Source organism: Aspergillus fumigatus, chromosome 3, assembly GCF_000002655.1.
Source record: "Aspergillus fumigatus Af293 chromosome 3, whole genome shotgun sequence".
Classification (NCBI taxonomy): Eukaryota; Fungi; Ascomycota; class Eurotiomycetes; order Eurotiales; family Aspergillaceae; genus Aspergillus; species Aspergillus fumigatus.
In genome coordinates this window covers 1,641,208-1,669,033 of record NC_007196.1, presented here as the reverse complement: position 1 = coordinate 1,669,033, position 27,826 = coordinate 1,641,208, and the positions used below count along the sequence as shown (strand labels likewise).

Sequence of the window (27,826 nt, the reverse complement as noted above, 5' to 3'; positions counted from 1 at the left end):
GTGACTTTGGACAATTCGACCTTGACGAGAAGTGATGGAATCAAAGCATGTGATAGCAAGTGTAAGGTACGGAACTAAGGATAATACAGGAGATCAAGTTATTTCTTGAACATGGCAAATATAACGAGATAGAAATCATGATCATAAGCTCGTTGTACCCCAACGATCGCAGACAGCGCAAAGGACCACAGAGGAGTCCAATCCAAGAAAGGAGGAGGTGAAACAAAGAAGTGACCACTGCCTGCACCGAATGCAGTCATATCGTGCTCAATTTGCTCAATTGCGCTCAAGCACCGGCATTTCCGTGAGTCTGGATCTCTTTGTCCTGCCAATGAGGCTTCAACTGTGCCTGGATTGGGACAACATTCTTACTTCCCCGAAAAGACGGTCAACCCTCCCTCCTTCTTTCCTGCCATCTCATCTATCCAATTGTGCTTTGTACCATGGTTGCTTAGAGCGGTGCCCAAACAGTCTACTCTATCCGTACATCCCTTCACTATAATTGATTTCTTAATAGGCAGGCATATAATTTTCAACCCTTCCTCCTTTTCGTTACTACTTCCTTCCCAGTACGTTTTTCTTATCATCCAGTCTTCACCCAATTCCATCTATCTCAGCAACCTCGAAGACCTCTTCATCTAATCATCTTCCCAAACTTCATCCTAAGTACAACCACAACCACAATGACTCGCAAGCCCCTCCGCGTTGGCGTCCTCCTGGTCGGCACCGTCCAACTCTTGGACCTTGCTGCCGTCGACCTCCTCTTCATGATCGACCCGTCCTACCTAACCGCCTGCACCCTCCCCAAACCCCTAATCGAGCTCGGCCGCCCGGTGTCAGTGGTCTACATCGGCAAAGCTGGCCCACAAGCTCACCAGGAAACGACCTCCAACCTCTCCCTGCAACTCACCCACTCTCCCACCGATCCCGCCGTCCAACCAGGCGCCCTTGACGTCATTCTCATCCCCGGCCCGGAGCCCTCGACTGTCCCGGACGCAGAATATCTGGACCTGGTGCGCGCCCACAACGCCGCAGGCACGCACATCCTCAGCATCTGCACCGGGATCCTAGTCGTCGCGCACGCGGGGATCGCTAAGGGTAAGCACGCGACGGGCCCTCGCATGATGATTCCTATGCTGCGGGAGAAGTTCCCCGAAGCACAATGGGACGACTCGCTGCGCGCCGTGCATGACGGCAATCTATGGTGTAGCGGGGGAATCACCAACGGCCATGATCTCATCGCTATGTATCTCAGGACGATCGTTGCCGAACCTCTCGTCAAGACTATCCTCGGTATGTCGGATGTGCCTCAGCGCAGTCTGAAATACGACAGTGCGCCGACGACCGACAACCTCTTTTTCCTGTGGCAGGTGCTCAGGGCGCTGCCGTCGATGCTGTTCCGGTCCATCAAGGCCTAGCGGAAAGTTGCAGATGACCGTATGACCTGACAGATATGTCTTGCGCTTATTTCTCTGCCCTTATGTATTACTACTCAAGCTACTCACTCTACTCACGCACTTTCCCCCGATGGCTTCTCTCCGCTTTATTCATGTCTAAGGAGTTCCGGTGTTCCCTTTACAGCTATGGTGTTAGATGGGCTTTCGGTTTTCTACTCTCCTATCGGGGCTCCGTCCCAAAGTGTCATCGTTTCATGATGGAATTAATAATATTCGAATGACCTGTGCTCACTGCATACGGTTGATCAAGTCAATGTTGCTTGCCTCCGTAGCGGCCAGTAAATGACGTCAATACTCTTTCTCTATCTCATAACCACAAGGAAAGTTTGTCAAGGACGCACTACGAACAAGGCACAATGGCAATTGAGAATGAATGAATCAGGCCAATCACAGCCTCTTAGCTCAGGTGACCGACTAGATTCGGATTCCAAGAGATCCGAGTGTTGACCTCTTGAAACCTGTCAATCTTGACATATCATCATTTCTTCTGGGAAAGAGCCGCAATGCTACTCGCCACATTCAGCATATGACACCAGGCCAATCTGGATTGAAGATAAAATTCCTCTTCATAACGAAAGAATCCGTTGGAGAACAGGGGTGAAAAAAAGCAAGCAAGAACCGTCAAGCACGCTCAGACCTATGCAATACGTACTAAGGGAAACGCTAAAAGAACTGGAAGCCCTATGAGATGAATCGAAACATCTCCAACTCATGACAATGCTGGAGTAACAGCCAAAGAAGAGGTTCTTAGTATGTCGGGCAATCGCGACTTGCATAAAATATGCCGCTTTAAAAGTTTCTCACAGCTTTGTGCATGAAGAAGGGTCGGGTCGTGTGTCGCCTAGATTAGATTTGTTTGGCATCTGCTTTCCGCTCATATTTGAGGTTTACTTTCGAGACTCGCTAGGCTCCCAATGAATTGGCTCAAAGTCCTGGTTCTGAAAGTGGGCCTGGTTGTAGGGAGAGCTGAAATATCAAGTTAGCATCTATTCCTGACGCATCAACAGCCCAAAGAGAGCGACTTGGCCCAGCTTACTTCTTGAACGGTGTAGTGACAGGTAAGGAATGGCTTAAATTTTGTTTCATAACCAATGGATTCAGCCGAATTTGAGGTCCATCAGATGAGCGACTTGGTAACGAGCTCATAGGCGGCGGCGGTCCAGACATTCGGGGAGGCGGTGGTGACGTTGCTGGAATGGCAGCCGGAGGACTGGGCATACTGGGCTGGTAAACTTCATGGGGAGGGGATACCCGGTAAGGACTTGGGGGAGCGGGAGACATTGCAGGAGATATTGCAGCAGGAGCAGGAGGCGCGAGGCCAAACGACGGATCCATCATGAGACCGGGAATTGACATCAGACTAGAGTTCACGTCGAACGATAGGGCACCTTGATCCCAGGGGGAGTAGTTAGTGGTCATTCCGAATTGGTAGTTAACCACGGGTTCCATATTCACAGTAGGTTCGAGGCGGTATAGGATGTCGTAATGGCCACTGGGGTCAAGAATGTCAGCACCCTGAAATCTAAAGCAAAGACTTGACCCTCAATGACTTACGGGCGATACAGCAGTCGGATCGTTGCGGAGCTGGGCCGGCTTGGTGTTAACAGGTGAGGGGTGACCGCGTCGCCTGCGCTGCGGTCAAGGTATAGAATCTCAACTCCGAAGCCGGACCCCTCAATCACACCATCGACTAATGCTTGAAGCCCGACTTCGTCGATTTCCGTTTTGACCGTCTCGATTCGCGTTGCGCAGTACTGGTCTAGAGGCAGCGAGAGGAAAGCCTGATACCTATGAGGGTTCAATTTCATCCATGCACTTGTGAGAAGCTATAGCATTTTCGCAAGTCAGTGTTGCCAGCCGCCAAGCTCGGTTCTTCAAACTGAGGTAAAGGGTCTGGATGTGCCGGGGGAATACTGACTCTAAAATGAGTGATGACGGCGCTCGAGTTATAATCGATATTGAAGGCTTCCACAAGAAAAGATTCATCGTGTACGCCGTTTTGGATGGCTTCCGAAACTTGTGTGAAGACCTGCTCCGTGGCTTCGACAAATATTTCGTACAGATGTTCCTGTTGGCCGACTTGATCGAGCAAAGAGCTCAGCGACTTGATCCGCAGTAGTTCTCGGTGCACTTGCAGCGTGTCTCGGAGATTGAAGAGGCTCTCGAAGTAGCCGAACGCGACCGCTACATACCATTCAGCATATATGGAATACGACCCACAAATCTCTTGAAGGAGGACAGCTCACCTCTCCAACCACAGTTCCCGTCCCCCTTCATGACCCTTGTAAAAGGATGCGTCACTGCCAGTGCCTACGTGAAGATTGTGAGACCATAGGGCATCCTTCGAAGGGAAAGGTAAAAGGGTAGCAATCGTACGTTGGTTTTTGTGACATAGGTAGGATCCGCGTTCGCATACTCCAACGCAATTACATTGCTGGATTGCTTCATGGATACCAAAGGGCCCTTTCGGCACTGATCATCAGTCGTGTTCTATGCGCAAGCCGCCAACAGCCATCGCTTACCTGAACGTCCGCTTCAAACTCGTTCGACAGTTCCTGAAACCGCTTCATCTCATCCGGAGATAGTGTATTCATGTTGAAACGTGGTGTTCTCTTTGTATAGAAAGAATCTGAGAGGTGGGAAAATTCGTGGCTGAGAAAAGCCACAGAAGGCTGAAGATCTTGCTGGTACAAGTCCTGTCTGCCTGGGAAATGATTTGAGAGACCAAGGGGATTCCAAGAAAGATCCGACAAGGACATGGCATTCAAGGATGTAAACTCCGTACGGCAAGAGCTTTGAGTCTCTGGAGTGGATTCACTGGAGACTAGAAGACCCCATTGTCAGTTTTCTTTTTTGCAGCCGAGGAAAGAACTGCAGCGAAGACTTTGGTAGACGTACAAGGCAGGAGAAGCGATCATCATCTACACAAAGTGTGCTCTGGCGGAACAGGGAACAGCAGTTGGTTTGGTCGTGGGTAGTTACCTCGGCCTGACGATGTGGATGCGCAATTGTTGACTATATCTTGACAGGCGTAACAATCTAAAAGTCCACGCGCTTTAGCAAGACACATCAATATTCAGCAGATTGAAAAAAGCGTCATGTTTGGAGACAAAGGAATAGTTGAAAGCTGCTGTGAGGTATAGAATTAACCAATCAGGGGGGGGGGGAGAAAATAGCCACACTACACGAATGGCTTAGGTAGGGAAACATGTGCGATCAAAGTAGACAACAGAAGCCAGAGTTTATCAGATCGTCTTTGGCGATTGAAAACAATCAAAAATGAAGGACGAAAACATGCGGGAAATGATTCGAGATAAAGACGAGGTGTGTAAGGCTGTCAGCTGCAGTAGTCATGGTGGTAGGTACCAGGCTTGAGTCGAATCCAGAAAAAGCGACGCATCGTTTCGATTGAGAGGTTCGTGCTCGACTGGACTGGGTATGGACATAGAAACAACACCAGATGCGTCGGAAGCTCCTTGACAAACCACCTCCGAGACCGGGTCTACTTCGTCGCCTTGCAAGGATGTGGAAGAATTCCCATTAGGTCCACCGGATGAACGAATTGAAGCACGGATTAATTTCTCTTCGAACGATACCATGACTCGCTTGCAGCCTCAACCGTCGACAAAGTGATATTCAATTGTATCCCTTCTGTCAATGTTGATGCTTCTCTTGCGACACCTCATCCTACTTCACATGGACCAGTGGATGGCCCATACGTATGTGACTTTATCCGGACATGAGGAAGTCATAGCAGGTAGTGATAAGGGTTGGTAAGCTGCCAAAGGGGATGGGATCGGAAAATAAATTATGGCAAGCAAGGAAAAGGGAAAATGAAGCTCTAACCTTTTTATTTTTGCTGTTGATGGATAACGCACAATAGTCGATGAGGTATTATTTGGGAACGCCGTAGTCCCTCGTAGCTCTGCGTGTCTAAATTCTTAAAGCTGCATGTATCCAACCCACACGTGCTGGTGTGTGATCTGACAGAACGCAATAATTGATAATATAATCGTTGGGAGAAAAAGAGTCGAGAAAATGACGACGATCTTGATGGCGGTGCCGCGGTGATAGCTCGAGTGTAGAAGACAGGGATACGATAGGCGACTCTGAGTTGTCTTAAAGAGGAATAATATGTGCTAGGAGAGTAAGGCCGAGATATTATAGGTGAAAGGGACGGCAATGAGGCAGACGACGATGGGGGCAATGACGATGAATAATAAGAGCTTAAGAAAGTAACTCGCGATTATTATAATTATTATCTCCAAAGCCCAATCCAGCCGTCGAGTTCGCGGGGAGCAGTTCCCTGCGTTGACCTGTCAGGGATGGCCGGAAAAGAAGATTGTATGGTGGACGAGGGGAAAAAAGCGCGGGGTTTATGATTATTTAGTTCGAAGTTGTGGGCGTTATCGGTCAGGTCAAGAAAGTAAAAAAGATGGGTTTTGGGTAAAGTAATGTACTCCGTACTCAGTAAGACACTGGTGGATTCCGCCCGGATCAATGGGAACAGGTCTTAAGACTTTTAGTCCGTCAGACTCTTAGGCCTAAAAGGCGTTAAAAGGAGTTTATGAGATGGATAGATTGCCTTGGGAGGAGTAATACTACGCGGAGCAATAATAGCTCCTAGTTCTTCTGAAACCCGCGAGTGAATAGCGTCCAATGTCCAAACACGGGCCAGATTCAAATGGAACTGACAAAATGTGGGAATTCACTGCATCAGAGAGACTGCGTGCCGATGATAGTGGCGACAAAAAGATAAGCTGGGAAAAGGAGCAGAGGGAGCCAAACAGGAGGAAACAATTACAAAGGACAACGTAGATAATTTCCCGCAGGGGAGGGGGTTGTATGAGTGTGTGTGCCAGGAGATAGTTGCAGCGGATTCATTGGGAAAAGGCGTCGACTCTTTCAACTGCATCATCTACCCTAATTACAGGTCAGAGTACGGAGTAATCTGGAGAAAATCATTGAGAACGCACACCTGGTACAGTAGTAGGATGTGTTTCCCATTGACCACTTGCCAAGGATGAACCTCCATTGTCATTGCTACTGTTGTTGCTGCTGTTACACGCTTTTTGGGATTGTCCTCCTCCTGTCCAAGTATACCTTACCTAGCTTGTTACTACGTAAGTATGAGGCTTGTGATCATCAGCTCGACAAATCAGTAGGCAATTAGGTGTGATCTCCGTAGCCAATGAACCATTGAGGGATAGATGATTCGAGAAGATTACCCTTTCAGAAAGCTAGACGAGACAGAGGAACCTATGTGGGAACTGGTAAAGAGTAGTTAAGAAGAGATATGGACACTTTAGAAAGCAATGAATCAACAGTCCAAGACACCATGATCACAAGCTGCAAATGCCGGATTGCCTTGATTGGTTGTCATTTGGGGGAGACCGCTGCGGTGCACCTTGAGATGCCCCAGTCGTACGGAATATTCGTCCAATTACTTATAGGAGTGGCAGTCAGCGGAGTTAAGTGGCCAACTGACGCAATTATCTAGCTAGGTGCTCAGATCGCAGCAACTATCAACATACTCTGTGTACGAGATACAAGGCAGAGTCGAATCTAGATAGTTACCTACAGATCCAGACGACCTCCAAGGTACGCACCGTACTGGTGGAAACTGTCGTAAGTACAGAGTAGACCCAGTTTAGATATTTTACGGTTCACAGAATCCTGGAGAGTAAAGATAGCGAGAAAAAAAAGAAAAACGGAAAAATGAAATTGAAAGGTAAAAGACGGGGATCCACCAAGATGACTTGAGAGATGGCAAAGGGACAAAGGAAAAGAAACAAGCCCGATCTCGATGCAACATTTGGTTCTGCACCTCTGCCTCGATTTCCCATGCAGTTGGAATCGGCCACATGTCATGGCAGGATACATGTTGCTGTGCGGTAAGCGTCATTATTATTTGTTAATTTTCCTTAACTGTTGTTCTTGAGCTCCACAATTTGTTACTGACAACCTAACACAAATGAAAAAGTGGACCATCCAAGAAAATCAGGACCTCTCAGTTGTGGATCACCATTGTTTTTCACTATATCTAACAAAAGATTTGGGGTTATCAGTATCGCTACCCAGTGGTTGCGCCTACATTGTATCTTATTTCCTCTCAGACTTCATTGACCAGAAGCGCAGAGAACTTTGTTTAGACCCTGTATAGGTTAGCTTTGTAGTCCAATCGCAATGAGCATCATCAAGCATTTAACACACCTAGTTATGCGTTTGAGGAGCACTGCCCTTTCTTATGGTGTGTATTACAGAGTAGATGCCTACCAACATGCAGCCTGTGACAAATATCATCTACCACTGATATTGCTTAGTGTTTCATCCGGTCACTCAACATAAACAAGTGGTATCATTCCAAGCTTGCCATACTCCGTCCCTTCGTACTCTGTAATACAGAGAGTAAAGGGCAATGGTGGAGATACTGATAACCTATTTGCCACTTGAGATGTCAGTGCTCTTCAGATGCTGACCAACTTAAAGATAGGTCTATGCTGTAGGGCTTCCAATAACGAACCCCATTCTGCAATGAGAATATGGTAGAATGATGGGTTGACATCAGATGACGAGTTCGCAATGATGTATACAGGAATCAGATGCGTTTGAAGTGTAATTAGTCAGACGCCAATCGCCAGCAGCTGACATTATCATAAACGTGCTGCGGAATCAGGCCACTGAATGCGGTTTGCCTCCCTGTGATTAATGTGCTCGGGGTCTCGGTGTCACTAATCCAGTAGAGTCTTGAGAAAAGGTGACTCTTTCTGCCTGTGATGACCCTTAAGCCTTCCTATTGAAGGTCTCGGACGGTCTGTCCTTTAGATTATGCATCCGAACTATCCAGCTGGTGCATCAACCCCTTCATTTAGTCTCAAGACTCCTGCCTGATCCGGTTGACGCCGCTTTAAGAGGTATAGATGTTCCATTTGGTCCAGATCCTACACAATATCGACATTTATCCGGTTGTATGGTCTTGCCTGACTAGGTCCTGGATCAGTAAGCCATACTCCGTATATCACAGCAGGCTATCATTCCTTCATTGCATGTAGTGACCATCTTTCTAGTAGACTTCACCAATCTCGATCCAACTAGGATGAGGCTTGCATATGCGGAACGGAAGTATCTCCGAAGCGATCACATACACATATCACAAAGTAGCTGCTGAGCCATGGAGCCCTTTGATTGCTTGATCTTTGGTTGCTGGTTTGACAAACCAGGCTATTTAGCAGTCCCGTTAACTAGCGGTTGCCTTTCGTTCTCTTCCGCTGGTGGAAACCCCACAACTGTGGTTGATAGCTGCAAGGCATGAACCAGACTGGATAATGGCCCCAGTCCCTGACACGGAAGCCATACCAGCGATGTTGAGCCCGAGAAATAATTAGCTTCTTACATGACCTATCTATTAGTGCCTTTGCAGGGAAACCAAGACCTGTCGAATATACTCTGTTGGCTCCCTCGTGTCCTTCCATGCTCTGTTCAACCAAGCAGAAGCTACATATTGCTCTAAATTTACTTCATTGCTGTTCAGTTGCCCTGAGACAGCACTTTCTCGTGTTGCTATTGAAAATCCAATCGCAAGTCCCACGAATCAGTCTAGAACAAAGTACAACATGTATGGGTACTTTTACACCGCACATATCAATAGTTCATCTCCAAAATGATTTTTTTCTGTATTTAAATAGAACCCAGCTTTCATTTCTCTTTGTTGTACTCCGTATCCCTGCCAATATGAAAGCCGCATATTATTCCGTCAGGCTCACCAGTGATTTCATTTGAATTTTTTTTTTATAAACGCGGAGATTTCTCGCCAACTAAAGTTCGAACCCCATCCATTGTTCTCTATCAGGTACAGCCCTGCTATTTACCTCTCTAAAACAGTGAATCAATGGCAATATGTTCACATCAATCCGATCAACACCTGTCCAAAGGTTTGCCACACCAAGTTAATTAAACCATGCCTGAACTTACTACCCTTCAAAAAACAACCGATGATCGGTCGACTCCCACCATCTGTCTAGATAGACAATAGACGACAACCAAGGAGATCATGTAGGTCAAAGGGGAAAATAGATCAGTGGGTAGGTGGTGGATCCTTAACAATGATATTAATCTACTGACGCGGGATTTGAAGGTTTCGGTAAGAGCGGGGCCGCACCAAAAATTCAGGGCAACGGTGAGGTGAGTTTCTGGACCGTGGCGTCTGGCAGACCGCCAATTGGCAAAAGTGCGCTATTTCTGGCGGAGTCCCCAACGGGAAACTCTCTTCAGGTACGGAGTACGGGAATGAAGTAGGAGTACGGAGTACTAAGGTACCTACCGAGTATGGATGGCATGGCGCCATGAGAGACTCAATAGAGGGACGTGTACAGAGGTACGGAGCACTGTTGTCAAGGTGGGAACAAAGACGGCTGGGCGATGCAGGTAGCAAGTACACTCCGTGGCGCATGTGTACGTAGTAAAGTCCCCTGTACTTCGTGCACCGTTTGAATGATTGACATGGGAGGTCCCGTCCGGTGAGTGGCAGACATTATTTGATACTACATATGGAGTAGACTACGGAGTACTCCGTACCCAGGAAGCTACGGTAGACGTACTTGATTAGCTGACTCCCAGTCTTCTATCAAATCATAATCCGCAGAGAAAGAGTAACATCGAGGATAGGTAAACAGGATATCAACGCGGACCGCTTCAGCAAGTCTCGACTAAGACTTAAAGTGGTAAGTGCCCGCATCGCGTCCAGTAATTCTCCACAGAGGATGAATTGTCCGATCTCCACAGCATGAAGTGTCTGTTGTCAATCGTCATACAGTTGCATCGCATCGTCGGCTACGATACTAAACGCTACAGTCTGCAGTCTATTTGTAATATATTCTGTAGAGAGGTGTTTGACAAAGCTGCTTGATGCTTCAGTCTTCTGTTCTCATATTCTCGTCTCTGAACTGGATCTCAATTTTCGCTCGGTCTCTTAAGGGCCAAATGACCAAATCCAGGATCAAAAGTGCGGATCTCCCGCTGGTGGACTCCTCTGTAAGTCTGCCAAAACGCATCGGGTGATCAACTCGGAGAGTCAGAGGAAGCGCTCAATCACCGACCGTTACCACTCACCAGTACGGAGTATATAAATTGCACCAGCTAGTTACGGACTCTGTAGACTATCTATCTAGCATCTTAAGACTTGCGTATCCCTGATTACCTCCCGGTTGATCATCTACTGTCCAGGGTATAGAACTATGGAGTACCCCGTGCTTAGTGCTATTTAGTTATTCCTTAGCTCCGGAAGATTCTGTTTCCATTCTGCCAATTTTCCTGCAAGCTAGATACAGCTAACAGGGGTCATAACCGGTCTTGCTTCCCGTAGATAGTATCCCATTCAATCCTAAGGCTAGAAGGCTCCTACACCGGCCTTGGAACCCTGGCCACCCTTGCCCTTCCACCCTGTCCGTACTCGAAAGTTGCTGGCACGTAAACCCGCGGTAGGCGCCTCGTCTCCAAACGCTGATTGGAGCATTGAACCCCCTCTCATCCCATGAAGTTGCGCCGGGTCGTCGCTCTTGAATCCTTCGCCGTCGATTAATGTCGCCTGCCAGAGGCTTCGGAGCGACGCGCTCCAGTCCTGAAGGGCACGCAATCGATCCACATCGCTGGCACTTTCAACAACAACCGTTCCGTTTTCTTGGTCAATCTTGGCATTTAACTTCTTGTCAAGGATCAAGTAACTCAGGATATCCTGTACTTCCGGGACAGATATCTTGATGTGCTTGGAGATGAAGCTGAGCGAAAATCGCGTGTACGGGGCGATAAATTTGAGGACAGCTTTCGTACGCATGTTACGGCTCACCTCGTCGATGTTTTCCGCGATAAATGGGTCCGCCAGAACGTCCGGGTTCTTGCTCAAGACCGCTTCGTATGCATGTATATCATCCCGTTGAAATGCATCGACCAAATCTGTCATGGCTGAGATACGCGGGTCGTTCTTGTAAGGCTTCGTCTCTTGCGAATCGAAGGGGTTGATGTCAGACTTCATCAGCATCGTCGTGAGGACAAGGTATTTCAGAACTTGGATTCGTTGCATCGAGCCTGCTTCGTCGTAGTTTCGGAATGATTCGAAAAAGTCGCTCTGAGCCTCTTCCCAGTTCTCCTCGCTCATATGCATTTTGCCTCCACATTCGCGGATGATACCCATGATCTTGGGGTGCGGTACGGCCGAGCGCACGCGGAGAGCGCGCTGATAAAGCGCCTTGAGCCGTTTGTTGTTTTTTGTCTCAGCGTACATCTGAATCTCCAGGGCATACAACTCAAGCAAATATGTCCCTTTACTGGGATCATCCGAGCCATCCTCTCGTTGGCATGCACGATGCAGCTCCCGCACTTTCTTTCTCAGTTGCCCATATTCCTTGCGCTCCAACCACAGGCGCGCCAGTTTGATATTTGTTTTGAGCCACAGGCGCTCGTTGTTCGTGTTCTGAAATGAGTTGAGGGTTAGGGAGTAGAATTCTTCCATGCACTGAAATGCCCTGTCGTCGTCCGAAGCCTTTTCGATGTAATCGAGCATGTTGTTGATTGACTTTTCAGAGTAGTTGCGAGTGACAGCGGATTTAACATAGGTAAGGAGCTCTCGATAGTGCTCGACTGCCTGAAAGTAATCAGTCTTCGTCAAGACCAGGCGACTGCCGAAAACCGACGACCTACATCGCTATACCTCCCAAGCTTGAACTCCAGCTTGATCGCTTGTTTTAGTCCTTTGAAGCCCCTTTCAAGGTCATCAGTAAATTTGCCTCAGCTGATCGATCCAAGTAGAGCGAGACGTCGTTACCAATCGCCTTTCTCTTCCTCCATTGCAGGTACACCGAGAAACTCATCTATAGCCTCCTCCGGATTGTCGATCTTGATCTGTTTGGCATTGTAGTATTTGTTCTCGATTCCGACGTCCCCCGACTCATCTTCGTCTGCGTCTTCGTATTCAAAATCATACCTAGATCATCGTCAGTAACTAGCACGGCAGAGGTCGCATGGAGGATGTGTGTGGCATACTCCTCGTCACCAGAGTCTTGCATGAAGTCATCATCGTCAGACATTGTGAAAAGAGCGGCGGTCGAGAGAAGAGAGTCGAGATAGGTGTCTAGATATTAATGGAGTGATGAAACCAGGAATGCGGGTAACTCAAAGGGTCAACGTAACAACGGCGTCAGGCGTTAAAAGGATGATGATAGAGAGGTACTCCGCAGACGAAAGAGCTTCTGGGACTGTGGCTTGAGCTCCCGCGCCTATCGGAGCCTCGGAGCCTGGGCACAATTGCTACCCCCGCGCTACAGAGTAGACAGATATTGGCTCAAACACCTGACTACTGTGTATCAACATGATTGTTTCGACTCTCGAACAATATCGGCGGTCGTTCAAAATAATATCCGATATATACAGAAACATATTGAGCGACTTTTTTGCATTCTGTACCGCTTATTTTGGTTCTTATCTGCTGGATTGGACCATGATTCTCATCAGTGCTCCGTATAGAGTAGCGTATCATGGTTACTTTACCCAATAACACGGCTTAGAGTACTGCATCGCAGGGGCTGTCGTTGGAGATACTAGGCTTACAATTCAATTTGTGAATGGGAGATGTTGGACTCGAGTCTCTTTTACGGTCGACTAATATACAGCGCTGTTGGGCCGCAAAGCATCTCAGATGTCTCGAAAAAAGCGCAAACATCCATATTCCATGTTAACACTATGTATAAATTCCTCAGTTCGCCTCAATCTGAATCGACGAAGATCGAGCCTGGGAAGCTCACTATCACTAAGCTCCAGCTTCCAGAGCACTGAGCCACTGACTCTACTGAATACTGACTCTAGACATCCAGTAGTGGATCACACAGTGGATTGAGACTTCAGACCATTGTCATCCAAGTGTTTTAGATGGTGTGAATACTATCACAGTCACACATACGAAGTACCTTGAATCATAGCTGTCGATTGTCGTGCTACCATGTCCGAGTTGTTGATACAAGAGCACGCGGTTCTTGCTTCGAGCTCGGACTTACTAGCGACTTAGCATGAGCATCAACGCGACTATTGGATATGGACCTTTAGTAACTGAAATTCGATCCCTGATACCTAACTACCTAGAGATAGGTTCGGGGGCTATGGTCGAGGTATGTACTGTAGGAAACGAGATCAACATTGGGCCTCTTGGCAGATGGCAATTGTCCTATTCGTGGATTGCTAGCTCTGCAGGAGGATCCGATGTCATCGACTCTGCACGGTCCACGAGGCATGACTTGCGCCGCCTTCGATTCTTAATGTAGATAACTAGCAAGTCAGCAACTCTATTCTACTCGGATTGTTTTTCTTATTAGGGGCGACATACCTCGCTCAACACTCCTTGATTAGCATTCTTACCCTCTCGCTGTCTTATTCTCTTATTTATTTGATATATATAGGTACATCCGTCCTGCCGTCACTTGACTTTACCCCAATAGAACGCCCCTTATTCACTACTCATCGCCAGGGGATCCTCGAAACTGCGTTACAAAATGGAGCTGTGCGGGCGCCAGAAAGTTGTCCAGCGCAAGATGGTACTCTTGTTAGTTTGCATACGTCTCAAGTCTAATCACAGGTGGCAGCTGCCTGACTGTTTGACTGCGACAACAGAGGAGATGGTGCTTGCGGCAAGACGTCAGCTTTGAATGTGTTTACAAGAGGGTCAGCAGCTCGATCAATGTCTCTACATACCGATGTATCGAGCATTTGCTAACCATGATGATAGGTTCTTCCCGACAGTCTAGTGAGCTCCTCATTTCCCGGCCATCAACCCAGTGTTAACCTATACAACTCTGATAGTGAGCCGACTGTTTTTGGTGAGCGCGTTCCTCAGCTGCAAAGCCGGTAGCTGCTAACAGTTGCGTTTTGGTAGAAAACTATGTCCATGGTATTCTTTCTATTTCGCACAATGCCGGTCGAAAGGTTCTCATTCATTCCAGACATTTTCGTCGATAACGTACACATGGAGTTGTCGCTGTGGGATACAGCCGGTCAAGAAGAATTCGATCGATTACGAGCACTGTCCTACGAGGATACACATGTTATTATGCTATGTTTCAGCGTGAGGCTCCTGCGCCATCTGGAGGGACGAAGATTGGAGACACGGCCTGACCATGTCCTTCTCTTGTGCAGGTCGATAGCCCTGACTCGTTCGAAAATGTGGCGACGAAATGGATTGATGAGATTCGCGAGAATTGCCCCGGCGTGAAGTTAGTCCTCACGGCACTCAAATGCGATCTGCGAAAAGACGACGAGTTGAACGACAACCCGAACGCCATCACGTTCGAACAAGGATTAGCGAAAGCAAAGGAAATCGGCGCTGTAAAATACCTTGGTGAGAGACTCTCCCCAATGATGAGTCGGCGATCACCTATTGATGCTTGATGATATGATAGAATGCTCTGCTGTTCAGAATCGCGGTATCAGGGAGACCTTTTATGAAGCCGCCAAGGTCGCTCTTGATGTGAAGCCTGCAGGATCCAGCGGGTCCAAGGGACAGTGCATTATCCTCTGAATGACTGAATCCATGCGCTGAGGAACGCCTTCAGATCGATCGGTCCAATTCACAATCCCGTTTGCATGCCGACTTGCCCTCTAACCCTTTAACAATCGGCTTGTTTTGACTCATTCGAGTCAGTCGCATATCATGGCTGGTGATCACAGATACCCTACACTTGTTCTACTCATTTGGCCTCTCTTTGGCCGCTTCAGTGTGACGTCCATCGACAAACTTCTCTTCTCTATATATGCTTTTTGACACCTATTACCCTATTCCTAATGATTTCTGGGTACGTGCTTACCAGAGGTATACCCGAGTACGGATTGTGGAGCACTTGATTTTCTCGCCTTGTCTACTTGATTTCTTTTCCTTCTATGATTGGTATCTTATCTTGGAGTGATTAATGAAGATGGCAACTTCATTCCTCCTGATGTTCTTGCAGTTGCAATTGTGATGACTATGTCGAAGTCTACTGGATGGATACTGCAACATTACTATGGCAGATTGAAATAATGTACACCATTGTCACTAAACCTTTTGTTCCTTTTCTCTATTGTTGAAGGAGGTCTTCTTCCCGAACATTATACACACCCTCGATCTTCTCCCCAGTTGCACGCCCCCCACATGCAAAATCCGCATTCACTCTCTGAACGAACGCATCCACAAACTTGTCTGCAACCTCCCCAGTAGACACACCCGGCACACCTTCGCCCTCCAGACTCGTGGCCTCCCGCCCCTCAAGCCCACACGGCACGATCTGCTGAAAATACCACATCGGCTCCTCCGTCACATTAAACCCAATCCCGTAGCTACTGATATTCCGACGGAGATGAACCCCCACAGCAGTGATTTTCTTAGGCAGAACACCATCTGCATCCCCATCCCCTCCCGCAGACACAGCCATCGCCGCAGCCGTGTTCGTAGCCGGACGCGGCCGCACCCACACGCCCGGATCCTCGGTCACGAATCCCTGGATGCCATACCCGCGCAGAACATCGATGACACTATTCTCGAGCAAGCGGATATGGCACCGCGGGGTCAGGCCCAGCCGTCGTAGATCTAGAATCGTGTATGCAACCATCTGCCCGGGCCCGTGGTAGGTTGTTTGCCCCCCGCGCAGGGTGGGATGGTACTCTGCTCGGGGCGAGCCATTGGGCGGTGCGGTGAGGATGGAGCGGATGGGTTCCAAGGACGGCGGGAGGGAGAGAGGCGCGGATGGTGAGAAAGGGGCGGTGTTGGAGGGTGGGAGGTCTCGGCGGCCGGTTGTGTAGACCGGGTTGGGGGTGAAGGTTATGATGGTGGGATCTGGGGGTGGGGAATTTACCCCGCTAGGCTGTATCGCTCCTGTGTTTGCGGTTGCCGGAGAGCTCAGTCGCTTGTATGCGAGAAGACGGTTGGTGAGGATTTGCTGGAGATGGGCGACCCGGGTGAAGGAGGTGATGTCGGGAAAATGAAGGTGTGCAAGCTTCATGGTTGGACGTATTGTGGTGGTTTGTTCTTGTCCTTGACTTGAGGTGGAGCTTAGATGCAATTGAGTCTGGATGAAAACATCATGTGTAATGGTAGGGACGGAGATTGAGTCAGTTGCGAGACTAATGGGATCGGCCAGTGTGTTATGGAGATTAAGGACTGAATCCCGTTGTCGGTGTGAAGCTTCGGTCTTGATAAGAGAGATCTCTTGTGACGTGAGATCATGTGATGATCAAACTAGCCTGCTGGATACAAAGGTGTGGTGCAAGGTTACGATTGTGCTTGTAATCAAAGACATATGCTGAGTCTCCATCTTTCGGGGCTAAAATACACGTTTACGGCTAGAGAAGCCTAATTGCTGAAGACAGACTTTCAACAGACACAGATCGAAAAGAGTATGTACGGAAGACCATGTGCTCATAAAACCCCAGTGTGTCGCATAACCAGCTTTGTGAAAAGGTCGCACCGGCTGCTCAAAAACCCGATCACTCTTCTGAGCCGAATGGCCGAGCCTATGGAGTCATGGTCCCGTTGACAAGTGGTTCGTCGGCTTGTGACTCGCTTTCAGACACCAGTTTCCAATCCCGTACGCCACCCTTCCAATCTGCAATGCGACCTTCTCTTACCCGGACCGTGACAACCCGTACATCATTGTCAATTGATAGACTGGGCCTCCGTTGACCAGCAGCCTGCTGCTGTTGACCGAACATACCCAGCTCTTCTTCGAAAGTGTTATTCTCCAGATGTCTCTCTTTGCACCAGGCTTCTTCTTCCGAACCAGGTTCCAAAAATCGGGCGGTACCAGTGATAGTTGTCGAAATGCTGGATAGTGCGCTGGTGTTCAGATTGAGGAGCAGACTAGCCAAAGAGGACCGGGTTGCAACGGGCGGCGGGGAACCATCGCGTTGCCCACTGGGGTTTGGGGCGCGGGTGGGAGGACGGTGAGACACCCAGTCATGAACTAAAAGAGAGACTCGTGGGTTGGTCATGAGATGGTTCGTTTTGCGTGACGAAGGATTCGTCGTCATAATGATTGTCGGATATGGATCAAAGGGGGTTGACGGCAGATAAGTGTAGGACATGAGAGAGATGTGGGGAGTAAGGCCATTGCAAGTTGCAAGGTGGAGCTGTCCAGAATCAGTCAGTCATTATTTAACGAAGAGAACGCAATAACCGGCAAAGGTGAGGAACAACATACGAATCTGGAGTTTTTCAGACATGCAATTACCTCAGAAGGGAGAGTAGTTGCGACAAGAGGATGAGTGGTGGTGGCCGAAGCCTCATATGAAAGCGGTGGATTCAAGGAATCCGTCATTGTGTTGTGGTGAAATTTTGAAATATACCCCAAGATTACAAACAATTGGTGATGCACTCAGTATCTCCTTTACTGGCGAAAGGAATAAAGATCAGAGTATTGACCACTGTGCTACCTGAAGGCGGTATGGTATGTACACAGCCAAGAGGGATATCTCGGAGGAGGGGAATGCAATGAAGAGGGAGAAGCTGCTGTGGCGGTGATTTTGCCTGGTTGCGGCCGAGCCGGATCGCCGATGGGTGGAGCTCCCTTGACACCTTACTGTAAGAGGTAGTACTAGAGGTGCCTTAGTAAGACTGTGAGAGAAACTAGTTAACTGGGAGCTTTCCCATCGACGTCACCAAACCTCGGACGGTCGGGCAAGCCAAATGGGAAATGATGCTGTCGACTCAAGCGTCTGCAGTAAGAGTCGAAATTGGCATGCAAATTTATACCAGTAAGAGAAGCAGGATGGAGCTCTTCAGGAAGGCATTTCACGATGAATGATGAACATTCTGGGCGGGGACATCCATACACCACTGTCGTCATTTGTTATTACCTTAGACTAGTGGCTTTGCAGCTAGCTAGCACAAGCAGGACTGAGAACTAGAACCACCTCTGCAGAATAGTATTTCACGTCTATCTGCATTTTCCGTCCCTTGTAGCTCTCGTAGCTTTGACTTTTACCCAGGATATCGACTCTACTTGCATTTTACCTAAGGCTGGAAGAATCCCAACTCCGCAGTGGCAGTACATTGTCTGGGCTTTGTTTCCCCGCACTTCCAGTACTGAGCTACCCTAGGTCCTACGGTAACCTAAGGAACTCCGGTCTCAGAGTAAGCAGCTTTCCCCAGCTTCTTTCCACTCAGATGCAGACCATCTCCTCAGCGCACCTGTCCACTTCAAATCATTGGTCTATCTGTAATAAACCACATTTAGTATTCTGTATCAGTTACTGAATATACCAGTTTCATTACCTGCATCTGTGGTCAATTCATAGCAGTCTGATTGGGTGACTAGCACTTCTCCCGCTCTCTCATCCACTTCGCTGATCACTGTGCTTGCTGGTTGACTCCCACACCTCTGTGCAACAACCTGCACACAGACTACCAAGTACAGTGTCTCTGCAGCTCTCTTTCCAAATTTAAAGCTGTCTTGTCAATAGATCGCGTGCCAGTTTCATTGATATTAAATATCCCTGCTTGTTCTTTGTGCTTCCCCTCTTTGAACAACCGCTGTCTGTTCCTGCTGTCTTTGCTCCTTGTGAATCCTTCCTTTTCCCCTCCCTTCGACTGTCCCTTCAACCGAGTCGTTTAATCCACAGTCAGACCATATCAATTTTGCTCTATTCCTGCACTGTGCCTCAGTTGCCAATCTTTTGATTCTCCCCTTGTTGTGTTCCTGTTCATCTCGTTGTACATTCAGCCCAACATGCTCGCCCCGCGTTTTGTCCGCCCGGTGTTGTCGCTCGTACGGCCCTTCAGCTCGTCTACCACCGTCTATCGGGCTCCTTCCATCCGTGACATTACACCCGACTCGGCCGCTGAATTTAACGCGCGTCAGAAGGAGTTCCGTGAGAATTTGGAGGCAGCTCGCAAGAAGAGGGAACAGCAAGAGAGTCAGTCTGTCGATGCTTCTGGTTCTACCCCAGCTTCCCCTGCTATTCGTGATCGCTTCCGTGAGTACGCTACCGCTCCCACTGCTCCCCGACTGAGCAATGCGAGCAGTGAACTTAGCCCTGTTGTTGATGCCGCCGACGTTCTTGATAGCAAGGCATTGGGCTTACTTTCCACCCACCGTTCTGTAGGAGACGAGCAGTTGTCGGAAGCCAACCAGTCTCCCAAGCGTGGCCCCTTATCTTCGCTTATTTACGGAACGAAGGAAGGCCAGCATTTCGACAAGGACATCGAGCGTTCATTTTCACAAGTCCTCGCTCGCGGCAAATATGTCCATTCGATTGTCTTCCATGATGTCAAACCAGACAAAGTAGATGAATATGTCGCTCTCGTCGGCGAGTGGTACCCCCGCATGGCCAACACCGAAGAAAACAGGGTTAATCTGGTTGGAAGCTGGCGCACGCAAGTGGGAGACAATGACACATTCGGTATTTCCCTCTATGAACCCAGAAATCGCCAATGGAGCCCCCTTCCGTTGAAAGTCGTTTCTATTGAGTTTTTCCGATGCTGACGTAGCCTTCCGGAAGTGCACATATGGGAGTACCAGCGTTACGAGGGCTATCATGCCTCTCTGCATAACATTTCTCAACATCCCGAGTTCCCAGCATTTGACCGCAAGTTGAAGAGTCTGATTAAGAGCAAGAAAACGTCCCTGATGCAGGAATTCTCCTTTTGGCCGACAACTCCTCCACGCCGCCTCGGCGGTCTCTTTGAGCTTCGGTCCTACACCCTTCACCCTGGAAACTTGCTTGAGTGGGAGACACACTGGCGCCGCGGCTTGAGGGCGCGCCGTGAAGTTATGGAGGGTGTCGGTGCATGGTTCGTCCAGATTGGTGATCTGAACACGGTGCACCACCTTTGGCAGTTTGCGAACCTGGAGGAGCGCAAGATCCGTCGCGAGCAATCTTGGGGCATTGAAGGGTGGGCAGAGACAGTCCACAAGACGGTGCCGCTCATTCAAAGCATGCAGAGTCGGATTCTGATTCCCATGCCATGGAGCCCGGTTGGATAGATCAATCCGTGCATTGGGGATTTGTAGAGCTTGCAATCACGAGACCAGGTTGTTCACTTCTGATATCGATGTAGCCAAGCGACCGGAGCCGTCATGACTTGGGTTCCTGCACAAGGTTCAGAGTGCCATGATTGAGATTGAAGAGCGCAGTGAGAAAGTGCGACTGTCAGACATTGGGAGTTCCTAGGGCCACTGCCTTATGGGGACGAGCTCTGATTTCACTGGCACGCTGTAGCTCTGTACACCCTCCACAGTATTCTGCTACTATATCAACTTAGTCAATAAACCACACCATGGCGTTTTTAGCTATGTTTCTATCATGTTCCTAACATTTTCATCAACGTTATATTTAGTGATCTACCTAGAGAGCCTTTCTCTCTCTCGCTTTGCCTGGATCCGCATGTGTTTCCTCGGACCAAGAAAGAATTTGTGCCTCAGTGGCCAACTTGCACAGCAGTGCTTACTCCATACTGCTGCGGCATCTGATTATGATTAGTCTCCCCCAGTTTTACCCCGCTCTTTGTGGACTGTGACAAGCTGAGTCAGGTGCCCTTTCAGTCATAGCTTGCTGTTTTCTCTTTCAGTTCTGTTCAATACCCATGAGTGCATCACGTGCAAAATACTTGTCAATTGGTCATAAGTCAAAATACGTACTCCGCAAATCACGTGACATTCAATACAGAGAACGGAACTGCAATTCTACAGCGTAGTAAGACAGACCTCGGTTCAGGCCTGACAAGGGATGTCTCATTAATGGAGACGCATCCATCTCTATGCCATTCGTGGACTCATCGACCTCAATGCATCCAAGGCATCTGAGCACCGTGAGCTAAGAAACCTAAGCGTAAAGTACCGTAAGTTCGAATACATGCGGTAGGTTTCTTTGGCCCCGCATCCCGCTCTCAAGACTGTTTTTCCGCCGGCAGAAAAAAAAAGTAGACAAGACAGAAATTTGGTGCTAAAAGGGAACGTCAACAACCCAGATCAGGGCTCCATCTGTCCTTTCTCAATTACCCTCATCGTCGCCATACTTTGCAGGGAATTTATTACTTTTCTAGTATACACTGAACTTTCGATCTTTAAGGTTTGGCCTCCTTGGTTCATCTCGGCTTTCTTTGTACTTTGAAGTTTAGGATTCACCGCCGGCTTGGCTACTCTTTGGTCATAACAAAAGCGAAGCAGGGTCCTCCTGAGCATACTTCCCATAGACTACCCACTGAAGCCAAGTCGACAAGATGACCTACATTCGGCAGCATCAATTGCCCAATCTCAAGACTTATCGATATGCTGGAGTGGATCACTCGCTGATTAGTCGATATGTCCTCAAGCCGTTCTATAACCGATGCGTGATCAACTGTTTCCCCATGGGCATGGCGTGAGTAGCTACGCTCCCATTGAAATTTAAAATCTTTCAGTTGCCTGGTTTAGCTAACAGTAGTGTTCTACGTCTCTCTATCTAGGCCTAATGCCGTAAGTCTCTAGTCCTGGCTGATCGAGCTTTAGCAGACCAAACTGAGGATTGGTAGATTACCCTGACAGGGTTCTTATTTGTGGTAATCAACTTCATCACCATCTTATGGTACAACCCAGCGTTAGATCACGATTGCCCTCCATGGGTCTATGCCAGTTGCGCCATTGGGTTGTTCCTGTATCAGACATTCGATGCAGTAGACGGCATGCAAGCGTATGGACTCCCGTCCTCCTTCCCATCTGCTAGTAGACTAGATTGACTGAGCCTCATCCACAGGCGGAGAACAAGACAAAGCAGCCCTCTTGGGGAGCTGTTTGATCACAGTAAGTAGGACCGTTGCCCGGGCCCCTCAAGGACGAATAGAAAGCGCGATGTTCATTCTCTTCCCTGCAGGTGTTGATGCATGCAATACGGCCCTTGGGGTAATCATCTTTGCTGGCGTGACGAACCTTGGTCAGACCTGGGCTACTATACTGAGTCTCTTTGGAGGTACGCCGATATTGCCTTCTATAATTACTCTATCGGAGTACTAATTCGGGTTAGCCACTATGACCTTCTATGTGCAGACATGGGATGAATACTATACTCAAGTTTTGACTCTGGGAATCATCTCAGGTCCCGTTGAAGGTGTCTTGACTCTGTGCACCGTGTTCGCTTTCACTGCTTATCAGGGCGGCGGCAGCTTCTGGCACCGCCCCATGCTTGAGACGATCGGTATCCCCAAGCTGGATGTGATTCCCGCTTATTTGTATGAGATGCCCTTTACGCAGTGGTACTTGATCTATGGTGCCATCATTCTCTTCTTTGCCACTGGGTCCAGCATTGTGCATGTCATGAAGGTTCAAGCTGAACGTGGAAAGGACACGCTCAAACCCCTTCAAGGCTTGATCCCTCTGGTCACAATGTGGACGCTTGTCCCCGTTTACCTATACTTGCAGCCTACCATTTTGGAACACTATACGATTCCATTCATGCTGCTAGTGGGCTTGATCAACGCCTACGCTGTGGGCAACATGATCGTGGCACACCTGATCAAAGCGGATTTTCCTTTCTCCCGTATCTTCATCGGCATTGTCCCTCTCGCTTTGGGTGTGCTGGACGGTGCTGCGCCCTTGCTCGGTCTTTGGCAGAGTGTTCTTGGGAGCGAATCCGGCCAAGTCGCCTATCTCTTCGGATGTCTGGGTCTGGCCATCGGTGTGTACGGAAGTTTCGTGGTACGTTCTGCTGCCCGACAATAATGAATCATAGTTAAGACTGACGATCGCCAGCACGATGTTATCACTACAATATGTGATTACATTGACATTTGGTGCTTGTCCATCAAGCACCCACATGTCGAAGAGCGGCCAGTTGCTAACGGGCAACCCAAGAAAGTCCTGTAAGGTCAAGGACTGCCCGCTGCAACCATTCAGCTGCATATCAACTATGCCAGAATTACGTATAACAGCCAATGCGTGACGGGGAGATGTTTGGCGAAAAACGTTGAGTGGGGCGGCAATCTCTGATCGCACTGTATTGTATTGTACGCTAGAGCCGTTCAGTCGGGTTACTTTCGCTTCATCTAGACTGATTTGGATTATTGAGCTATATCTGAGGCACATACAGTGTACCTGGTGCCTATATTATAGCTGGTCTGGAAACCAGCTTATGACGAGTTTGACATTATGCAGAGATTGGATTAGCGGTTCATTCAACAGCAGACTTTTCTAATGACTTTAATACGTGGCGGATTGAGCTATTCTCCTTGCAAAACCCCTGGCGGCAGCCATAACGAATCGACCCTTTGAGGCCGTCGTACAAGAAGTAGCTGGACAGATCCAGAAGGCCGGACTATGGTACCTTGATGGCGAAAGCACTACCTAATCAGGAATAGCGGATACGGTGACTAAGCTAAACCTCAACAGACATAGCAAATCATATAATTGGCTACCCTTTGGGCGGGGATGGGACGAGCACACGGCCCGTGTCAAAATTACCAGTAAGAGGAAGGTAAGCGAGGGTTTGAGCCCTATTCTCCCCAAACGGGCCCGGCTGGGCGACGCCCTCAGAGAATTCCCTTCAAACTTCGCCATCTCCACGAGACCACCTCTTTCGCTTCAACACCCCTCAAGCAGGCCATCTCCGTCAGCGCAGCATTTCAATCCATTTCGCTGATCGACTTTTTGTCTCGTCAAGATGGTATGTTTTGCTTGCGTCCTCCCTTCATGCAACACCTTGGGTATCCCCTAGCCGTTCTGCTGGACATCTGCCTAGACTACGAGCTTGCTGCCCGTCGTGTGCTTGTCGTCGCCGGACCAGTTTTCATCACAGAAAGTTGTCAAGGTATCATCAGCTAACACGATTTCTTCCTTTCACAACAGGTTCTCGCGGTCGACCTCCTCAACCCTACTCCTCAGGCTGAGGCTCGCAAGCACAAGCTTAAGGTATGATACCGCAATACGCACCTCTCCACCAAGGTCCCGGATCCGATGGCTGATGTTGGGAATCGCTTCGACAAATAGACCCTTGTGCCTGCTCCCCGTTCCTTCTTCATGGACGTCAAGTGCCCCGGCTGCTTCACCATCACCACCGTCTTCTCCCATGCCCAGACTGTCGTCGTCTGCGCCGGCTGCTCGACCGTCCTTTGCCAGCCCACCGGTGGCAAGGCCAGACTCACTGAGGGCTGCTCCTTCCGGAGGAAGTAAATGTCACATTACGATGCAACCAAAGCCGGAGCGATGATTTGGGAAATGTGGCGTTCTTCGACGATGGATTAATCTTTTTTTGAGAGAGCAGATTGCAGATAGAAGATGGAGTCCTCGCCCCCCTTGCGGGAAATCTCAAAAAAAATTACAAAGTTCGATCCGAAAAAAGAAAAGCATTACCGGGCAGTTAATTGCCACACCCAAAAGCATGACGATCTGTTAAGCTTTTATTCTCATGGAGGGGAGTTCCGGATATCTGGCACATGAGCACGGTCCAACACTATATCAATCCGTTTCTGCATATCTTCTACTCGTTGCTTCTTAACTCTGTTCTTTTACTTGTTCTCACCGCACTTGTTGATATTGTACGACGATTCTTCTCATTAACGGATTGTATCTCGGTTACCCTGGAAAAACGACACGGACGATGACGGGCTCCTCCTCTTGACGATAACGAACAACATCTGCACGAGCCTCGCTGGCCATAATGATACCCAGATGTCGGATAAACCTGCGCGTTCGTCCTTCAAGGCAGTGGATGGACTCTGGGGTGGCCAGCGCAGCGCTGCGACGGGCGATGTTGCTGGTGGATGATGCGGGAGCGAGTGTCCATGGCAGGAGAGCTTGCAGTTGGTTACGGTTTATCCTGTAGCTAAGCTGTAGTTAGTCTCGACTGCTATAGTGAATCTCAAGCCCTAGTTTCAGTCCTCTGGTGTCGCCGATGTAATTGTACATGTAAATGCACTTGTTATCGTATTCATCTTGTGCGACTTGCTACACATTTCGTAGATCTTGCCTCGCCACGGTTATACCGTCCTCGTCATCGGCCCTGTCCCTTCTCAGCTCTTATCGATTATCACCCTGGTTGGCCCCATATTGCCCCACCTAGTCTACTGCGATTCCCCATGTATAGTACTACAAGTTATGATGCTATTGACTGATTGCAGAGTAAGACGCAAGCTGCATCGATTGACAGCGGAGCAACACTATGCAACAATACAAAGCTTCACTCGTGTTCGTCTTGCTCATACACGATAAAGTCAACGAGAGTTGGGCCTTTCTCAGTAATCAGCCTAGGATAAGCTTCAAGCAGGATGTCTAACCATTCCTCATCCTAGACCTTGACGGAAACAACGGAGATGCGAACTAGGGCTGAAGAACCAGCTCCTTGTCCCTTCGTGACCCACCCATCGCCCAGTGACCTCCCCACCCCCTAGCGACACCCGAAGGAATGGCGGAACACTTGAAGCGAAGGGAGTACTTCAAACCAAAATCTAAACCTCAACCAACGCCTTCGCCTTCTCCCGGATGTCCTCCCCAAAGTCCACGGGGTTGTTTGGATCGCCGCCAGTCATCAGCGCCAGCTTACCCGTGGTATCATTGACGAGGGCGTTGGTGAAGTTGTTCCGGCCGAGGACGTCCTGGGCCATCCTGCGGGCATTGGCGTCGCCGGCGCGGAACTTGTCCATATCAATTCCCTGCAGCTCGCGGTGGGCGTTGCGGACGAAGTCGAAGAGGAAGAAGATGGTTGGGTGGGTGTTGGGGGGCTGCATTTGCGGGTGGGCCTCGAAGGATCTGTTTTGTCGGCACAATTGGCATATCAGCGATGAATCATCTGATTCAGGCTGGCTTGCATGTGCTAGCTTGTTGGCGATGCTTGCAGGCAGATACGTACGCGAGGAGCTCTTCCATTTTGGCGTCGATGCGGTCGACGTTGAATTCGAGCTGTTCAGCGCTCATTTTGATGGTATGGATACCTAGATGGACAGTGCAATGTTTGTGACGAGTATGAAGACGTTTGTGGAGAATTATTAGTAACTAGCAAGCGATCAGTTGATGGGATTTGGCGATGTTGGATGACGAGGATCGAATCCAATACACCATAAAATCAGTTAAGACGTGGTAGAGCTACTGCAAAAACAAGGGGCAAGGGAAAGTTGCCCGCACCTTATCTTATCGCGCAGGAGTTTCCCACTGCGCTAGAGAGGTACCTTTTCTTCTGTCGAGATAGGGGCCAGGACATGTCAAGCATTCAGCTTCACTCTCGCATAGATGGACAGCTTATAGAATATCTGCATAAATCTCTTTTCTAATCGTGACAACCGCAGCAACCTGACACATTCTTCTCATCATGGCGCCCCGTCAACCCCTCAAACTCCTCATGCTGCACGGCTACACCCAGTCCGGCACCCTATTCCACGCCAAAAGCCGCGCTCTCATCAAGCACATCACAAAGGCATTTCCCCTCCACGAAGTCTCCGCCATCTACCCAACAGGTCCTACGCGCCTCAACCCCGCCGACATACCAGGCTACGAGCCGCCTGCAGAGGGGTCCACCGTAGAACAACAGCAGGAGCAAATCGAAGCATACGGGTGGTATCGCCGCTCAAACACTGCTGACCCACCCCTCTACATCGGCCTTGAAGGCGGCCTGGATGCCATCGCCAAGGTCCTCCGCGAAGAAGGGCCCTTCGACGGCGTGATCGGGTTCTCGCAGGGGGCCGCAATGGCCGCCATGGTAGCGTCGCTGCTTGAGCCCGGCCGGAAGGAGGCATTCGAGCATTTCGCTGATCCCAAGGTTGCGTCGGAGGGGTTCGAGGTCAAGGAGCCTGTTGCGGGTGTCGCATTCCCTGTGTCGTTTGAGGAGGCGGGCCATCCACCACTGAAGTTTGCTTTGTGTTATAGTGGGTTTCGGTCACCGGGACCGCGGTATCGGCCGTTCTACGAGAATCCGCCTATCCAAACACCTATTCTGCATGTTCTGGGATCGTTAGATGCTGTTGTTGACGATACACGCAGCCGTGCGCTGGTCGAAGCCTGTGCTGGTGATCCGGAAAAAGAGGGGAAGGTTGTCTGGCACCCTGGTGGGCACTTTTTGCCTAGTCAAAGACCGTATTTGGATGCTGCGGTGCGGTTCATTAAAGAGCAACTGGAAGGAAAGCAAGCGAAGGCCGATGCAAAGGAAGACGACGTTAGGGATATGGATTTGCCATTTTAGACTTTGGGTCGTCATTTTGACCTTACTACCCGCTTTGTATATATCTGACTCTACTATTCAGATCGTGTCTATAGACTTAGAAGTATCGCGCCTTAGAAGAATACAATATGACAATTGACAATCAGTCCTGGAGGCACTAAGGTCTATGGTTAAAGGAATTGGAATTCTGCGTTACGCATTAATCCAGGGTCATTCACTACAGTATATTTTACATGTCGTTGCAA

The 27,826-nt window shown here is 49.0% G+C and overlaps 11 protein-coding genes across 11 annotated transcripts; 6 read left to right on the top strand and 5 right to left on the bottom strand.

The window, feature by feature from the left end:
- Window positions 1-331: 331 nt before the first annotated feature.
- On the top strand, window positions 332-1,418 carry AFUA_3G06720 (DJ-1/PfpI family protein; the record flags this gene model as incomplete). Its single annotated transcript, XM_749841.1, has 2 exons — window positions 332-483; window positions 518-1,418. The coding sequence occupies 2 exons, from the start codon at window positions 332-334 to the stop codon at window positions 1,416-1,418; spliced, it is 1,053 nt and encodes a 350-aa protein (XP_754934.1).
- Window positions 1,419-2,344: 926 nt separating this feature from the next.
- AFUA_3G06710 (OTU family ubiquitin thioesterase) lies at window positions 2,345-4,216 on the bottom strand (the record flags this gene model as incomplete). The annotated part of the gene is made up of 7 exons (XM_749842.1): window positions 2,345-2,423; window positions 2,494-2,949; window positions 3,012-3,283; window positions 3,376-3,641; window positions 3,704-3,767; window positions 3,834-3,899; window positions 3,980-4,216. 7 exons carry the CDS (start codon window positions 4,214-4,216, stop codon window positions 2,345-2,347), a joined length of 1,440 nt encoding a protein of 479 aa, XP_754935.1.
- A 6,475-nt stretch (window positions 4,217-10,691) lies between these two features.
- Window positions 10,692-12,716, bottom strand: AFUA_3G06700 (uncharacterized protein). Its single transcript, XM_077804343.1, has 4 exons — window positions 12,492-12,716; window positions 12,274-12,432; window positions 12,150-12,210; window positions 10,692-12,093 (listed from the first exon to the last, which is right to left on the bottom strand). The coding sequence occupies exons 1-4, from the start codon at window positions 12,533-12,535 to the stop codon at window positions 10,843-10,845; spliced, it is 1,515 nt and encodes a 504-aa protein (XP_077660499.1). The 5' UTR covers window positions 12,536-12,716; the 3' UTR covers window positions 10,692-10,842.
- Window positions 12,717-13,643: 927 nt separating this feature from the next.
- Window positions 13,644-15,012, top strand: rho3 (Rho family GTPase RHO3; the record flags this gene model as incomplete). Its single annotated transcript, XM_749844.2, has 9 exons — window positions 13,644-13,897; window positions 13,966-14,040; window positions 14,109-14,159; window positions 14,224-14,241; window positions 14,298-14,314; window positions 14,371-14,385; window positions 14,438-14,559; window positions 14,631-14,832; window positions 14,894-15,012. The coding sequence occupies exons 2-9, from the start codon at window positions 13,991-13,993 to the stop codon at window positions 15,010-15,012; spliced, it is 594 nt and encodes a 197-aa protein (XP_754937.1). The 5' UTR covers window positions 13,644-13,897; window positions 13,966-13,990.
- Window positions 15,013-15,547: 535 nt separating this feature from the next.
- Window positions 15,548-16,468, bottom strand: AFUA_3G06680 (lipoyl(octanoyl) transferase LIP2; the record flags this gene model as incomplete). Its single annotated transcript, XM_749845.1, has 1 exon — window positions 15,548-16,468. One exon carries the CDS (start codon window positions 16,466-16,468, stop codon window positions 15,548-15,550), a length of 921 nt encoding a protein of 306 aa, XP_754938.1.
- A 511-nt stretch (window positions 16,469-16,979) lies between these two features.
- AFUA_3G06670 (pyridoxamine 5'-phosphate oxidase family protein) lies at window positions 16,980-17,782 on the bottom strand (the record flags this gene model as incomplete). The annotated part of the gene is made up of 2 exons (XM_749846.1): window positions 16,980-17,594; window positions 17,666-17,782. 2 exons carry the CDS (start codon window positions 17,780-17,782, stop codon window positions 16,980-16,982), a joined length of 732 nt encoding a protein of 243 aa, XP_754939.1.
- Window positions 17,783-17,943: 161 nt separating this feature from the next.
- Window positions 17,944-21,020, top strand: AFUA_3G06660 (NIPSNAP family protein). Its single transcript, XM_749847.2, has 2 exons — window positions 17,944-19,865; window positions 19,965-21,020. Exons 1-2 carry the CDS (start codon window positions 19,193-19,195, stop codon window positions 20,447-20,449), a joined length of 1,158 nt encoding a protein of 385 aa, XP_754940.1. The 5' UTR covers window positions 17,944-19,192; the 3' UTR covers window positions 20,450-21,020.
- A 664-nt stretch (window positions 21,021-21,684) lies between these two features.
- AFUA_3G06650 (aminoalcoholphosphotransferase) lies at window positions 21,685-23,302 on the top strand (the record flags this gene model as incomplete). The annotated part of the gene is made up of 6 exons (XM_749848.1): window positions 21,685-21,824; window positions 21,989-22,075; window positions 22,197-22,243; window positions 22,314-22,409; window positions 22,464-23,134; window positions 23,174-23,302. 6 exons carry the CDS (start codon window positions 21,685-21,687, stop codon window positions 23,300-23,302), a joined length of 1,170 nt encoding a protein of 389 aa, XP_754941.1.
- A 585-nt stretch (window positions 23,303-23,887) lies between these two features.
- On the top strand, window positions 23,888-25,360 carry AFUA_3G06640 (40S ribosomal protein eS27). Its single transcript, XM_749849.2, has 3 exons — window positions 23,888-24,098; window positions 24,281-24,343; window positions 24,422-25,360. Exons 1-3 carry the CDS (start codon window positions 24,096-24,098, stop codon window positions 24,602-24,604), a joined length of 249 nt encoding a protein of 82 aa, XP_754942.1. The 5' UTR covers window positions 23,888-24,095; the 3' UTR covers window positions 24,605-25,360.
- A 518-nt stretch (window positions 25,361-25,878) lies between these two features.
- On the bottom strand, window positions 25,879-26,636 carry AFUA_3G06630 (uncharacterized protein; the record flags this gene model as incomplete). The annotated part of the gene is made up of 3 exons (XM_749850.1): window positions 25,879-26,179; window positions 26,280-26,422; window positions 26,580-26,636. The coding sequence occupies 3 exons, from the start codon at window positions 26,634-26,636 to the stop codon at window positions 25,879-25,881; spliced, it is 501 nt and encodes a 166-aa protein (XP_754943.1).
- Window positions 26,637-26,735: 99 nt separating this feature from the next.
- On the top strand, window positions 26,736-27,725 carry AFUA_3G06620 (alpha/beta hydrolase; the record flags this gene model as incomplete). Its single annotated transcript, XM_749851.2, has 1 exon — window positions 26,736-27,725. The coding sequence occupies one exon, from the start codon at window positions 26,736-26,738 to the stop codon at window positions 27,600-27,602; it is 867 nt and encodes a 288-aa protein (XP_754944.1). The 3' UTR covers window positions 27,603-27,725.
- Window positions 27,726-27,826: the final 101 nt, after the last annotated feature.

Bases quoted from the DNA above. Each gene is read 5' to 3' on its own strand.
- AFUA_3G06640 (XM_749849.2), top strand. The intron at 24,344-24,421 runs GTATGATACCGC...TTCGACAAATAG, and splicing joins CTCGCAAGCACAAGCTTAAG to ACCCTTGTGCCTGCTCCCCG.
- AFUA_3G06660 (XM_749847.2), top strand. From the start codon at position 19,193: ATGCTCGCCCCGCGTTTTGTCCGCCCGGTGTTGTCGCTCGTACGGCCC. The intron at 19,866-19,964 runs GTATTTCCCTCT...GCCTTCCGGAAG, and splicing joins GGGAGACAATGACACATTCG to TGCACATATGGGAGTACCAG.
- AFUA_3G06700 (XM_077804343.1), bottom strand. From the start codon at position 12,535: ATGTCTGACGATGATGACTTCATGCAAGACTCTGGTGACGAGGA. The intron at 12,211-12,273 runs GTAACGACGTCT...TGACCTTGAAAG, and splicing joins GAGGAAGAGAAAGGCGATTG to GGGCTTCAAAGGACTAAAAC. The intron at 12,094-12,149 runs GTAGGTCGTCGG...GATTACTTTCAG, and splicing joins AGCTTGGGAGGTATAGCGAT to GCAGTCGAGCACTATCGAGA.